The 13,426-nt window shown below is 39.4% G+C and overlaps 1 protein-coding gene across 1 annotated transcript in view; it reads right to left on the reverse strand.

The window, feature by feature from the left end:
* Positions 1 to 13,426, reverse strand: part of LOC111680682 (nesprin-1) — a 147,794-nt gene that overhangs the window by 99,655 nt on the left and 34,713 nt on the right. Inside the window, exon 7 of the mRNA XM_046947714.1 lies at positions 47 to 13,243. Coding sequence (XP_046803670.1) covers positions 47 to 13,243 — 13,197 coding nt within the window. The remainder of the gene's footprint in view (positions 1 to 46; positions 13,244 to 13,426) is intronic.

Here is a 13,426-nt window from a genome sequence, read left to right on the forward strand (position 1 = left end):
TACAGTTGAATCCGCTCACAGAAAAACAAAAGTACAAAACGCTTACCTTGGCATTAACCAAATGTTCGGGAGTTTTATTCTCAGTTTCGCTGGCATGGTTAACTCTTTGCGTTATATCTTCAATCCATTTATTGATCTTATTGAATTTCTGCAAGAAACTAGACCAGGCATTAAGAGCCGACTCAAGATTAGATCTAGCATCACGGGACATGGCCTGTACGGCATTCCATTCTTCAGATAAATGTTTAATTTCTTGAGTTACACTATCTTGGCCTTCATTACCGCTAGTACTAATAACAGCTTGAGATAGCTCTTGACAAGCATCTAGCAAGGATTTGCCAGTAATCATGCTCGAATCAATATCACCCAATTTGTTGAGACGCTCTTCAACCTGTTGCTTTTCGCCATGACAATTCGAACATTGTTCAATTTCAATTCTAGTATTGCGCAGCCATTCCTGAAGTTCGTTAAGCGATTGCTTATACTTGTCATGATTATTAACTTGATTTTCCAACGATTCAATAATGGCATTAACCTTTTGTTGCAGCTCATCGAATTTATTCAAACCAGCAGCAAAATCATTACGATCCAGTGAATTGTCTTCGGACAAACGTTTATTTATCTTCTCCACCATATCACTGTGTCCATTGAAATCTCTTTGTATGGCACGGAATTTCTCTAAGGCAGCACGTTTTTCACTCAAATCATTTAAGAATTCATCGGATGTTTTCAATGAGGGTTCCACATCTTCCAGCCATTCTTGCAAAAGTTTATACATTTTAAAGATTTCCTCCAATTTGGCCAAACGATTCATTAACTTCTGCTTAACATCGTTCATTTGATTAAGCAAATCTTCGTAGTCCTGTTTCAAAGTGTCCGTATCTTCTTGTATTTTAGCGGCACCACTCTGTTCCGTGTTCATTATAACCTTTTCTTTAAGTTCCAACAGATAGCGTAACTTATTTTGACCCGATTCGAAACCTTGTCTAAGATTCTTAACGGTATTCAGTTTGATTTGTACTTCATTCAAAGTACCGGGTATAATTTCGCATTGTTGTAATTTCTCACGAGTTTGTTCGATCCACGATTGACATTCTTCATAGAGAGTGTGATGTTGTTGATGTTCTTGATAGTGCATTTCCAAGCGACGCATTACCTCCTTGGCCAGGGTTAATAGGGCATTGTATTTGGTGGTTAACTGCATAATGGCGTTACTAATTCTGGTATCAGAGCATGTCTCCAATAACATTTGGGCCTTCATATTCAAATGATCCAAAGTCTTTTGCCAATCGAATAGGGTTTGCAAGTGACCTTGGAATTCTTCCAGCACCACCTTCTTTTGGGTAAGATTCTCTTGTAATTTATTGTAGGACTGAACCAAAGCTTCGGTTTTAGTTAACCAGTCCAAAGCTTCAGTGTATTGATCTTGATAATCGGACCATTTAACAATACCCATTTCCAAGTAATCTTTAGTTTTCATAAGATTATCTACATAGGTGTCGAATTCTTCTTGCAATAGCGCCACTTCCTGTTCAATAACTTCTCTATCATCGGGTTCTGCCTCGTTGCAGGCCTTTTCGCCTTGGGCTAAAGCAGCCTCCAGTTTCTTTTGTCCCTCGGGTACTTCGCTTTGTAGAATCTTCAATTGATGAGTCTTTTCGGCCAAAGCTTGTTTGTCACCGGTGGGTTCGGAACATTTACTCAAGCGTTCCTTAGCATTACGCAACCAGGTGGCAAAGTCATTGCCACAATCAATGAAGGCTTGGTATTGATCAATAGTATTCTTTTGTTTTTCATACAATTCCATAGCTTGTTTGGTGAGAGTTTCGTATTTGTTGGATATTTCAGAGGCTGGGGCACCTTGTTGCAAATCAGAGGCCTTGGATGTTACCGATTGGATCATAGGTTCGAAGGACACTATATCCTGGACAATATTGTTGGTTTGACGCAAGTTAGCCTTGCGTTCACTCAAACCACTGCTAAGTCTAGGAGCACCCTTGGATTTGTGTATCTTTTGTTCGCAGGCCTGCTGCAATTTAGATTCTCTATCGGCAATCCATTTCTGTAATTGGGTATAGCTCGAGCTGTAGTCAGCCCATTGCAAAAGATTAGTCTCCAATTGAACCTTGGCGGTGGACATTTTCTTAACCAAACGATCCCAATCGTTTTGCAATTCCTTCATTTCGTTATTAATAGCATCGCGTCCATCGGAGCGGGTATTACGTACCACCTTTTCACCATTATTAATGGCGGTATGCACCAGATTCTGTCCCACTTCACGGTTACGTATAAGTGTCTGTATCTTTTCCAAACGCTTTTCAAGCAACTCCTTAGAACCAGCGCTAGAAGATTCACTTGCTTCTCTAATCACATCCTTGGCATGATTAATCCAATCCTTAGCGCTTTGCAGATTACCTTCAAATTCACGATGTTGTTCGCAATTGGTTTCGACCTTTTTCAAAACATCTTTAGCCAAATTGACTTGTACTTGATACATTGAATTCAAATGTCTCAACTGATTATTGACATAGGTATCCAAGTGTGATTTCAAAAGTCCAGCAGCGGAGTTATTGAACTTTTCGATATCTCCTTTACCCTTTTCGAGTCGGCCCATAATGTCACGCATATCGGCAACTTGTTTTTCTTTTTCTCTCAAATTGGGCAATAAGTTCAACTTGTGATTCTTAACTAAAATATCAATTTGCTGCAACCATTCCATGAGACGTTCATATTCCTCTTTGTAGGCTCTCCATTGGTTCATGGTTTCTTCTAGATTCTCCTTTTGGGAGCTGATGTCACGGAACAATGATTCGAAGCTATCTCTGAGAGAGCGTATGTCATTGCGAATAATTTCTTGACCTTGAGGTGAAGTACTCGACATTACCACCTCACCTGTATGGGTCAAGTGTTCAACTAATAATTCGCCTTGAGCTTGCTTATTCAACATATTCTCAGTGGCTTGTACGGCATTTTCAATGGCCAATTTATCGCTGAGACTGCTCTGCTTCAATGAGGGGAACTTCTCTCTGGCTCTGCTAATCCAACTGACCAAATCATCGTAGGCTTCCTTGTATAGCCTGTGGTCTCTGTATTGATCTTGTCTCTCGGTTAGTAGTTTTTCTGCCTTAGCGGCCAATTCATCAAATCTATCCAAAACCTTTTGGGCTTGGAAGGCTTGTTGACTCTGTTGACCACTAGCAATCATATCCTTAGCTTGTGATTTCAACGAATCCACATCGATTTTCTCCATGCGTACCTTTTCTTCGGTCGACTTAATGCGATCTAGTTGTGCTCTCTTTTCGGGCATTGTTGCTTGATATTCAGAAAGTTCCTTGAGCGTAGCATCCATAGAATCATTAAATTTGTTAACGTTTTGTATTTGTTCCAAGAAACCAGACCATTGTGTAATGGAATCATCTAATTGACCCTTAACATCAACAATACGTAAAGCAATCGAAGACCAAAGATCTTGTAAATCGGACAATTCCTTATTGATGGCATCATGACCGTTGGGAGCGGTGTTGGCCAAAACATTTTGTGCCAACTCTACGATGCTCAAAACCTTAGCGGATCCCTCATCTTTCATAAGAGTAACATCTTGGATAGTTGCCAACTTTTTGTCCAATTCCTTTTGATTCATCGAAGACATATCCGAGCAGTAGTCAAGTTTCTCCTTAATGCCGTTAATCCAGGCGGTTACCTCGGATATAGAATTATCGAATTCTTGGTGGGAAGTGACATATTGTTGCCAACGATTGTTAAGTTCCTTGACTTTGTGGAATAGTTGTTGGTATTTCGTAACCAATTCAGGTCCAGAGCTGCGTGAGGCTGAAGGACCCTTCATTAGTAGTTGGGCCTTTTCAGATACATTATCGATTTCCAATTCCTTAGCTCTGACTTCACCTTGCAAAGTCTTAAGTTCTTCCAATTGGGTTTTCTTTTCGGCTAATTTCGCCTTTAAGTCAACGGAATGTAATTTGTTGTCGGCATCTCTAATCCAGGCCAAGCATTGATCACGCAATTGCTCGTAATCAGACCATTGTTGCAAACGTAACTCTATTGCTTCAATGGTAGAGTTAAGATTAGCTATAAGGCTTTCCCATTCCTGTTGGGTATTATCTATTTGAGATTTAATATTAACTTGGCCGCTTTCTACCGTACCGGGTATAACTAATTCACCCAATGATCTGACTTGATCTACACGTGGGAATTCATCAGCCAAATTCGATTTCAAATTCTTTAGACGATCTAAATTGGTGTGTAGAGATACCTGTTCCAAGTCCAAATCTCCCCAATAGTCAATGGTGCTATGAGTAGATTCAATGAACTCTTGAGCATCCATAACCGCCTTGCAGTACTGTTGATGAGCACTGACAAATCTTTCGTAATTTTCAACATATTGTTGAGCACGCTTTTGCACCTTGTTGTAGCGTTCGACAATGTCTTTTGTGGTTTCTTCAACATGTTCAGTTTTTTCGGGCAGATTGGCGGTAATCTCTTGCAAATTACCAATTTCAGCTTGATGATTATTGATGTCGTTGAGAGCATCGCGATAATTTTGCAATTTAGCTCTCTTTTCATCCAATGTTGTCTTGAGTTCGATTTCGGCGGGTACAGTTTTCTCAATATTAAGCAACCAGTTTTGCAGCTTTTCGGCGATTTCATCAAAACCAGACCATTTAGACATTTGATCTTGAATTTTTCTCGCGTTAGTGTTGATTTTGTCGAAGAGTTGGTCAAAGGTTTGTTGCAATTCCTCCAATTGTGAACGAATTGCCTCACGACCTTCGGTGGCAGTCGATGGATAGCATTTTTCTCCGCATTCAATGGTGTTGTTTAACAACAATGTTGCAGATGGTTGTTGGGCCAACAATTCCTTACAGGCAATTTGTTTTTTAAGCAAATCTTCGCGTGTTCCCACTTGAGCCAAATCACTGCTGTCATCATATTTAGCTTGGGCACTTGCCATCCAGTCGGAACATTGCTTGTATTTTTCATTGAAAGCATTGTGATCCTGCACAGCTTGTTCGCACTTCTTAAGGATTTCCTTAGTAGTAGCCTGTATCGACTGGAATCTCGAAGTGACCTGTTGGACATTGACAGCAATACGAGTTTCACCAGAACTTTGTATCAGCTCAGAAGAATCATCCTTAATTTTCTCAAATTCGATTTCTTTTTGTCTCAAGTTATGAGCCAATGATTGGAATTTGTTGAGTTGATCTTCTTTTTCCTCCATAGTAGACTTGGGATTGTAATTTTTCAGGGCGTTTTCTGATTCTGCCAACCAGGAGATCAATTGATCGAGATTTACTTCATAATCTCCCCATTGTTGGAGACGATTTTCGAGACCACTCTTAACGTCACTTAAGGCAGCAGAGAACTTCTCAAAATCTGCATGTAAGTTGCTCAAGTCGCGTGTCATGGCTTCCTTGGAACGGGCCGGTAGGATCTTGGCATTGTTGTCGATGTGATCCGATAAAGTTTGCAGTTTTTGTGAACCTTCCGGTAGCAAATCTTGAATTTCGATAATCTTGCTTAAGCGTGCCTGTAAAGCTGGTTTATTGCCCGAGTATTCGGAGTAGCTGGTCAAACGATCCCACAAGTTCTTTTGATAGTCCTGTTGGGCCTTTTGCAATTCACTAAATTGCTGATAAACATCAAAGGATTCTTCCAATTTTTGCATAAGATTATTGCAATCGTTGGAAACCTTTTCGTAACGTTTGTTAACATCGTCGACGGCCTGTTTAATTGCGGCAGCATTGGCCGGTTGTGTTGTGTTTTGCAAAATGGTGGCCTTTTCATTAACAGCTTCCACTATACGTTTATGTGAGTTAATATCCTGTTGTGTGGTCTTGAATTTATACAATTTCGAACGAATTTCCTGGGCACTAGTCCAGGTAGCTGGATTTTCATTCTGTATGGCCTTCTCAACTTGATCCAACCAATTGACAACTTGTCCCAGAATATCTTGATAGCTGGAGAGCTGGACAGTTTGGGCTTCCTGTTTCTTTTGCAGATTGCGTATACCTTCATCCAATTTATCCCATCTATCACGTATATCACGCATTTCCTTGCGTAGCTTCTCTCTTCCCTGTGTAGAAGTTTCAGGCAAGGCCTTTTCACCAGCCGCATTTAGAGCAGCGAATAGGGTTTCAGCTTGTTCCTTTTCAGAGAGTAAAACTTGGAGTATATTGCTAACCTGGGAAGCATCTTCTTTTTCAGCATGTTCCAATTGTTTTTCAATCGGTTGCAGCCACAAGTCAACTTCGTTATATTTATCCTGATAGAACTGATGATCATCGACTAAGTTAGACCATCTGTTGACCACCTCCTTGCTTAGTACTTGTAGCAATTGATAACGATTAGTAATTTGAGAAGTTAAAGTCTTCAACCGATCGGCACCACAATTGTTGAGCAGAGCATGGGCAGCATCAGCGAAGGCATCAATTTCCTTCTCTTTTTGTAAAATTAAATCTCTTTGTATTTTATATTTCTCCAACTGTTCGACCTTTTCGTGTAATGTCGACTGCAATTGTTGTTCGCGGAACACAGCTTCTGCCGATCTGCACCATTTTGTAAGTTCGTCCAATTTTTGCTCAAAGTTATTCCATTGTTGCAAAACATCATTCTGTTTTCCTTCAATACCTTCAATATCATCGAAATGAGATTTGATGGTGGTTTCTAATTCATCAATTTCCTTATTTAGAACTTCATTGCCCTTCTCGGAAGTTGAAGGTTTAACCTTTTCAAATTGTTCTCTAATTTCAGTAACGATTTTCATAGCTTGTGGTTTATTCTCAGCCAAATGACGCAAGGTTTCGATTTTGCGTTTAATATCGGACTTTTCGCCATAGGCATCATCACATTCAAGGAGTTTAGCTTTTTCGCCCGAAATCCAAGCTTTAGCGGCAGCAACTTGGTTATTTAAGTCATTATGTTTTTGAACACAATCATCCAAATTGTTAAGGATTTCTTCGGATTTTTGTACAATATTATTGAACAATTGTTTAATAGATTGCAAGTATACATTCAGTGAATTATCCTTGATTTGATCCACTAAAGCTTGAGCCTTATCGCAGACATTGTCCACCAATACATTGTGGGTGGTGATTTCTTGATGCAACAGTTTGTGGTTTTGCAATTGAGCTCTCTTCTCTTGTAAAGTTGTCTTGGGTTCGGTGTGACTTTGCATCGCCTTATCGACATCCTTAAGCCATTTAGTCAATTGATCTTGGGCAATGGAGAATTCATTAAACTGTAGTATACAATGATCAATTTTCTGTGAAGCTTGATTAAGATCATCCGTATAGTTATCCCACATAGTGCGTAGATTTCTCAATTGTTGACGTATAATTTCACGACCATCAGGACTAGTATGACCATACAATTTCTCACCATTATCTATGAGATTTTCAAAGATTGTACCATCATTGATTCTCTTGTCCGACATATCTCTCAATTTGTTTTGTCTTTCTTGCAAAAGATTTTGATCGCCCACTACATCTTTGTTCTTTTCCAATTCATCAATGCACAACTGTAATTCTTGTTTGAATTTTTCATATTCTTGATCGAAAGCTTCATGATCTTTGACATAGTTTTGATATTTGGCAATCGATTCTTTGCAGAGGTTCTTTAAAGTTTGATATCTGGTATTCAAACGGGACAATTTAAGATTTAAATCAGTTTCTCCTTCAATTTCACGTCCTTGATCCATGAGATTATTAATAGATTTGGCTTTCTTTTCGATATCATTGGCAAATGTCAACAGCTGCTGCAAATGGGCTTTCTTGGCTTCGGCTGTACTCTTAAGCGATTGATTCTTTACAACAGCCTCAACACCCTTCATCCAGTTATCGATTTCATCGATTATAGTTTCAAATTCATCCCATTTCGAGCACAATTGTTTCAATTTAACCAAAGAGTCTTCACACAAAACCATAAATTCATCCCAAGCATTTTTGGGTTCTTGGAAACTCTTCAACAGAGCTGGATGTCCAGTAGGATGTGTCTGTGAAAGTACAGTATTCAAAAGTTGTTGGCAGGTTTCGAATATTTGATCGCCTTCGGGTTTATGTTGCAAAAGATTTTCTACAACAATAAGTTTTTCTTCGGCGCCTTCCTTCTCGAATGTAGTTTCATTGAGAATATCAATGGCTTCGGATTTGATGGTATTCAACCAATCTTGTGCCTTTTCCAAAACTTGATCATAAGCTTCATGCTTGGCCACTTGATTTGTAACTACAGCAATTCTATCGGTAATCTTCTTCGACAAATCATTGTATTCCTTAATGGACTCTTCGGTTTTACGTTCCGATTCGTCGTCACACAAGGCTACAGCCTTCTCTTGCAACTGTTTCAAAGCATTCTTGTGCAAAGTGGCTTCTTGTAATTGAACCTTGTAATTTTGTAGAGCCGCCTTTTTGGCCGCCAAAGTGGGATATAATTCATCACTGGCAGCAGCCTTGGCCTTGGATTCATTGAGATAATGTGATACTTGAGTGTAACTTTCTTCAATTGTGGTCTTCTGGATCAATACACCTTCAACTTGTTGCATCAAGGCATTTGCTTCGTCACGCAAGTAATCAAAGTTTTCTCGCAAGTTTCTTAATTGAGCACGAATCTTTTCACGGTTTTCGGGTGTAACTGAAGTGTACATGGCTTCACCAATGTCCACGGCATTGTTTAACAAAATTTGACCATTATCGAAAGTATTCAAGTAATTCTTAATTGTCTGCAATTGTTGGGCAGTGGCTGAGGAAGAACCTGGCGAACCCATACGAGCTAATTCTTGGAATTCAACCTTAGCCTCTGACAACCAATCGGTGGCATCAGTTAGAGCAGCATTATAATCATCATTGGCCTTGGCAGTTTCATTTAGTTTATCCATATATTGTTGCAGACCCTTAGCTACGGTTTGGTAACGTTGTACTAAATGCGTAACAAATTGACCAATGCGAGCCTCTGGATTTTTGGCTATCAATTGCTGAGAGGTCTTTTCCAAGTTATTTATAATGGGGCCATGTTCATTGATATCCTGCTGGAGAGCAGAAAGTTCTTGCAACTTTTTGGGGATTTCATTAAGATTGATTTGATTACTGGTTTCAGCCTTAATACGTCCCTCAATATCTCTCAACCAAGCATTCAATTCTTCATTGGATTTCTCATATTCCACCCAAAGATCAACATTTTCATTTAAAATATTTTTGATTTGATCAAAAGAGTTTTCCAAATCCTTCATTTCGTTATTCAACAAATCGGCATCCTTAATCAATTCAGCAATATTTTCGGGCGATTCAATGGCTTTAAGCATCTCCAAGGAGTTGGCAATTTCACCTTGTCTCTTCTTGCAATCTTCCAAGGCTTTGCCTACCTCTTGCAAAGAAGATTTCTTAACATCCAAGTTATACTTATCACTGGAACTTTCAGGTTGACACCAGGCCACCTTTTCCTTTTGAGTGCTGATGATTCTCTTCAACATGCCCACCTTATCGGCATGGAATTTCTTAAGGAACTGTAGAAGAGAATTTTCAATTTTCTTGGCGTAAACATCAACACCATCGTATCTCTTTTGCACGTTGTTAAGTTCTTTGGGAATAATGGATTCACTAAATGTAGGATAAATACTCTTCAGCTCATCTACCTTCTGCTTAATATTGTCAATTTCATTGCCAGTATTTGAGAGTTCAGCTTGAAGAGCTCGGCAGTTTTGTAGGCGTTCAATAATCTTGGTATTATCTCCGGACATATCATCGCATTTAATAAGCTGTTCTCTTAATTTTCCTACTTGTTCACCGGCCAGTTTGATGTTCTTTCTTAAGTCTTGTTCCTGATCATTGAACTGAGCAGTAATGGCATTAAGACGTTCGGCATTATTTTCCACCTCAGCAAATTGTTCATCGAGCAATTGATTAAGTGAGGTTAAAGCCGGAATTTCAACATTGTTATTGATCTTCAAGAGTTCAGCAGATTTTTCGGCAATTGTATCCTTCAAGGCCTGATAGGAAGGCAATTCCGAACGGTATTTGGTAAGGCGCATGGGAGCAAATTCAATTTCTATGCTATTATCGGCAGCATCACACAAGCCTTGATTAGTTTCGGACAACCAGGGCATGAGATCCTTTTTGGCATCTTCAATTTGAGACCATATAACTGCCTCGGTTTCATACATATGGGCATTTTTAACTGTCTTATCGTGTAGATCCTGATAGCTTTGCTTAGCAGCAGCAAAGTCCTTGGGTATATCCTGAGGAATCACTTCGCCAATATTATCAAAAAGTTTTCCGATATTTGCAACTTTACGATCAAACTCATCTAGAACTACCTTAACCTTTCTAATTTGGTCCATGGTTTTACGTGTCTTGTCAGAAGCTTGTTGCAATTCAACTTCATCTCTTGGCTGTTGGGGTATTGTGTGGTAGAGATCATTGGCTTTCTTCATTTCTTGTGAGAATTTATTTTTAATATCAGCATATTCACGTAAGGCACGAGAAATCAATTCGTATTTTTGTATACGATCAGCAATTTCACCCTGTAACGAATCGTAGTCTTTGTCCATATGTAAGAGAGTATCTTGTATGGCCGGCATACTTGCAATATCTTCGCGCATCAATTGTGTACCTTCATCGTGAATTTTATTTTTGAGATCTGATTGAACCTTCAAGGCATCATTAAGAGCCACCAGGTCGGCAATAATTTGATCAATATTTTCAAGATTGGGTTTACGTTTCAATATCTCAGACAACTTGGCACGGTTTTCTTGCAACGCTTGTGCCATGTTGTTTTCCAAAGTATGGAAATTATCTTTTCTAACTTGCATCTGTTCAATTTGTTGTTTATGATTCTGAGTACGCAATTGCAAGTTCTCCAATTTGTTCTCGACATCATTGACCATCTGTGTGGCAATGTAGGGTTTGCGGGTCAAAGCATCTTTAAGATGTACAACAGGATTTTCATCGATTTCTTTAGCTTGAGTTTTCCAATATGGCACATTCTTGGCAATGGCAGCTATTTCTGTCATTATCTTATTTAACTCTACGGGTTGGGGAGCTTCAGGCTTTTCGATTTGATGTTTCAAATAGTTCATGTGATTTTCAGTTTCATGCTTCCAATTCAATAGTTCAGTCCATTTCTCTAAGCAAACCTTCTTCTGCTGCATATTGGTTTCTAAGTTTTGATAGTTTAACACCAAAGCTGAGTAAGCTTCATTTAGAGCTTTAGTTTCTTCGGGCGAAGCACCTAAGGAAATTTGCTTAACTTCATCGTAAATAGCGTTGAAGGAAGGCTTTTTATCATTGTGTTCTTGCATAAGAGCATGGACGACATGTAAACTAGTTTCGACTCTTTCTGGATTGATTTCTTCCACCTGGGCAAGTTGAGATCTCAAGTTATCCATCCAGTTAGAGAAGTTAACCATTTTTGCGTTAAAGTCTTGACGGGCTATAATAGCATCGGAAATTTCATTGATATTGCCGCGAGTGGCTTCCGACAATTTTTGGAGTTTGGCTTTCATAGTATTCACACGATCCTTAAGACTAACAGCACCCTCAGGTGCCAAATGTAAACTAATTTGATCAGCAGATTGTCCCAAAGCCACCAATTTGGCTTGTTGTTCGGAAATTTCATTATTAAATGACTTAAGACGCACTAACTCATTCTCCAATTTATCAACGTGAGGAGTACTGAGTAAAGCGGACTTCTTGCCAACGCATTGTTCACCCCTATCGATCCAGTCTTCAAGTTTACCCGCATCATTTTCGAAGGACTTCCAGTTACTAACAAGTTTTTCCAATTTACCACTGGCCTGTTTAGCATTTTCGTGTACAGTGGTCCAACGGGAGTGCATGGCATCTACTTCGTCAGGGGCATTGGTTTTGCATAACATTTTGTGTGTAATGTTTGAGATGCCTTGGAGTCGGTCTAATTGCTCCAAGCAATGTGTTTCGAATTGTTTGGCATTTTGTTGCAATGCAACTGCTTCTTCAAGGGACATAGGTTTAGGGACTATAGTATTTACCTTAATTTCACTTTCCTCCACAATCGGTTTCAAATGCTGGATACCGGTTTGGAATTGTTGCCAGTTGGCAAGATCTTCTTGAACAGCTTGAGCCTGATGATCGACATTGCGGTTGATGGCACTGAGAACTTCCTGAAGTTTAGTTATTTCACCCTTTAATCTCTTGGCTTCAGCAATATTGCCTTCTTTGGGTGCTAATTCTGAAGCATCGGCAGCTAACATATCCAATTGTTTCATCCTTTCGGCTAAAGTACCCTTGAAGGCGTTAACCTTCATGACACGTTCTTCAGGGGTTAAATCTTCAGAGTGCAAAGTTTCAATGGCCTTTGGTGCTACCTTGTTAGCCCATTCTTGCAATTCAGCTAGACGAGATTTGTAATTATTCCATTTAGCACTGTAGTCTTCCAAGTAACCAACACGATCCTTAACATGTTCCATGGTATTGAAGAACATTTTTTCGACTTCAGTAACTTCCTTCTCTAATATGGGTCTCTTTTCGGCTGCCGCCAAGGGAGCTAACTCAGCCTTTAAGGCATGAAGTTTGGGCAACAATTGATGTGAGGCTTGATGAAGCTGAGTATTCAATTCACGTTTGGCCTTCAAATCTTGACTAACATTCTTGGGATCAGTTTGCAAAGGAGTCAAAGCTCTCAACTCAGTCTCTGCTACTTGCAACATAGAACAAATGTCAGCCTTTTGATCGGCAAACTCATTCCAGACAGCTTGAGTACCCTTAAGAGCTTGTAACTTATCGGATGTTTGTGTATAGGCTTGGTTCCAGCCAGTTTCCAAATTCTTTACCTCATGTTGTACAAAAGCAGGAGCATGAACATCCTTGCTCAAGTCACGGCCTCTTTGCAGCATTGACATGATATGAGGACGTTGATGATCCAACTGATTAATGGCATACTGTTGTTCTTCGATAAGTTTGTTAACACGTTCCAAACTATCGGGTGGTGGTATGTTGGCGGCTTGTTCTTTAACCTTGCTCAATAGGCAGACAACTTCATGTACCTCACGGCGATAGGTATAGCACTTGGAGAATACTTCAGTTTTGACCATGGTAATTTCAATGGTTGGTATGAGATTTTTATAACGAGCAATCAAGTCTTCCAGTTTCTTCTGTTCGGCATTGGCTTCCTCTTCACTGGCATAGCTAAGAAGATGATCCAAAGTTTTCACCAACCATTTCATGTCTTCACGTTTATTGTCGGCTTCTTGACAGATTTTCTAGGAAAATAAAAAGCGTTCGATTAATAATTAATGGAAGAAAGGAAATATTTTTCAAATGAGTAATGAAACGAAGGAAGGAGTGGTCTTTGGGAGAAGACCAAGTCCATATATGTGTAAAAGAGAATATTTCAAAATTTACCACTAGCTCCCTTAGCTGCATGTTATCGAAGTACAAAGAAT

This window comes from Lucilia cuprina, chromosome 2 (genome assembly GCF_022045245.1).
Source record: "Lucilia cuprina isolate Lc7/37 chromosome 2, ASM2204524v1, whole genome shotgun sequence".
In the NCBI taxonomy this organism is placed as follows: domain Eukaryota; kingdom Metazoa; phylum Arthropoda; class Insecta; order Diptera; family Calliphoridae; genus Lucilia; species Lucilia cuprina.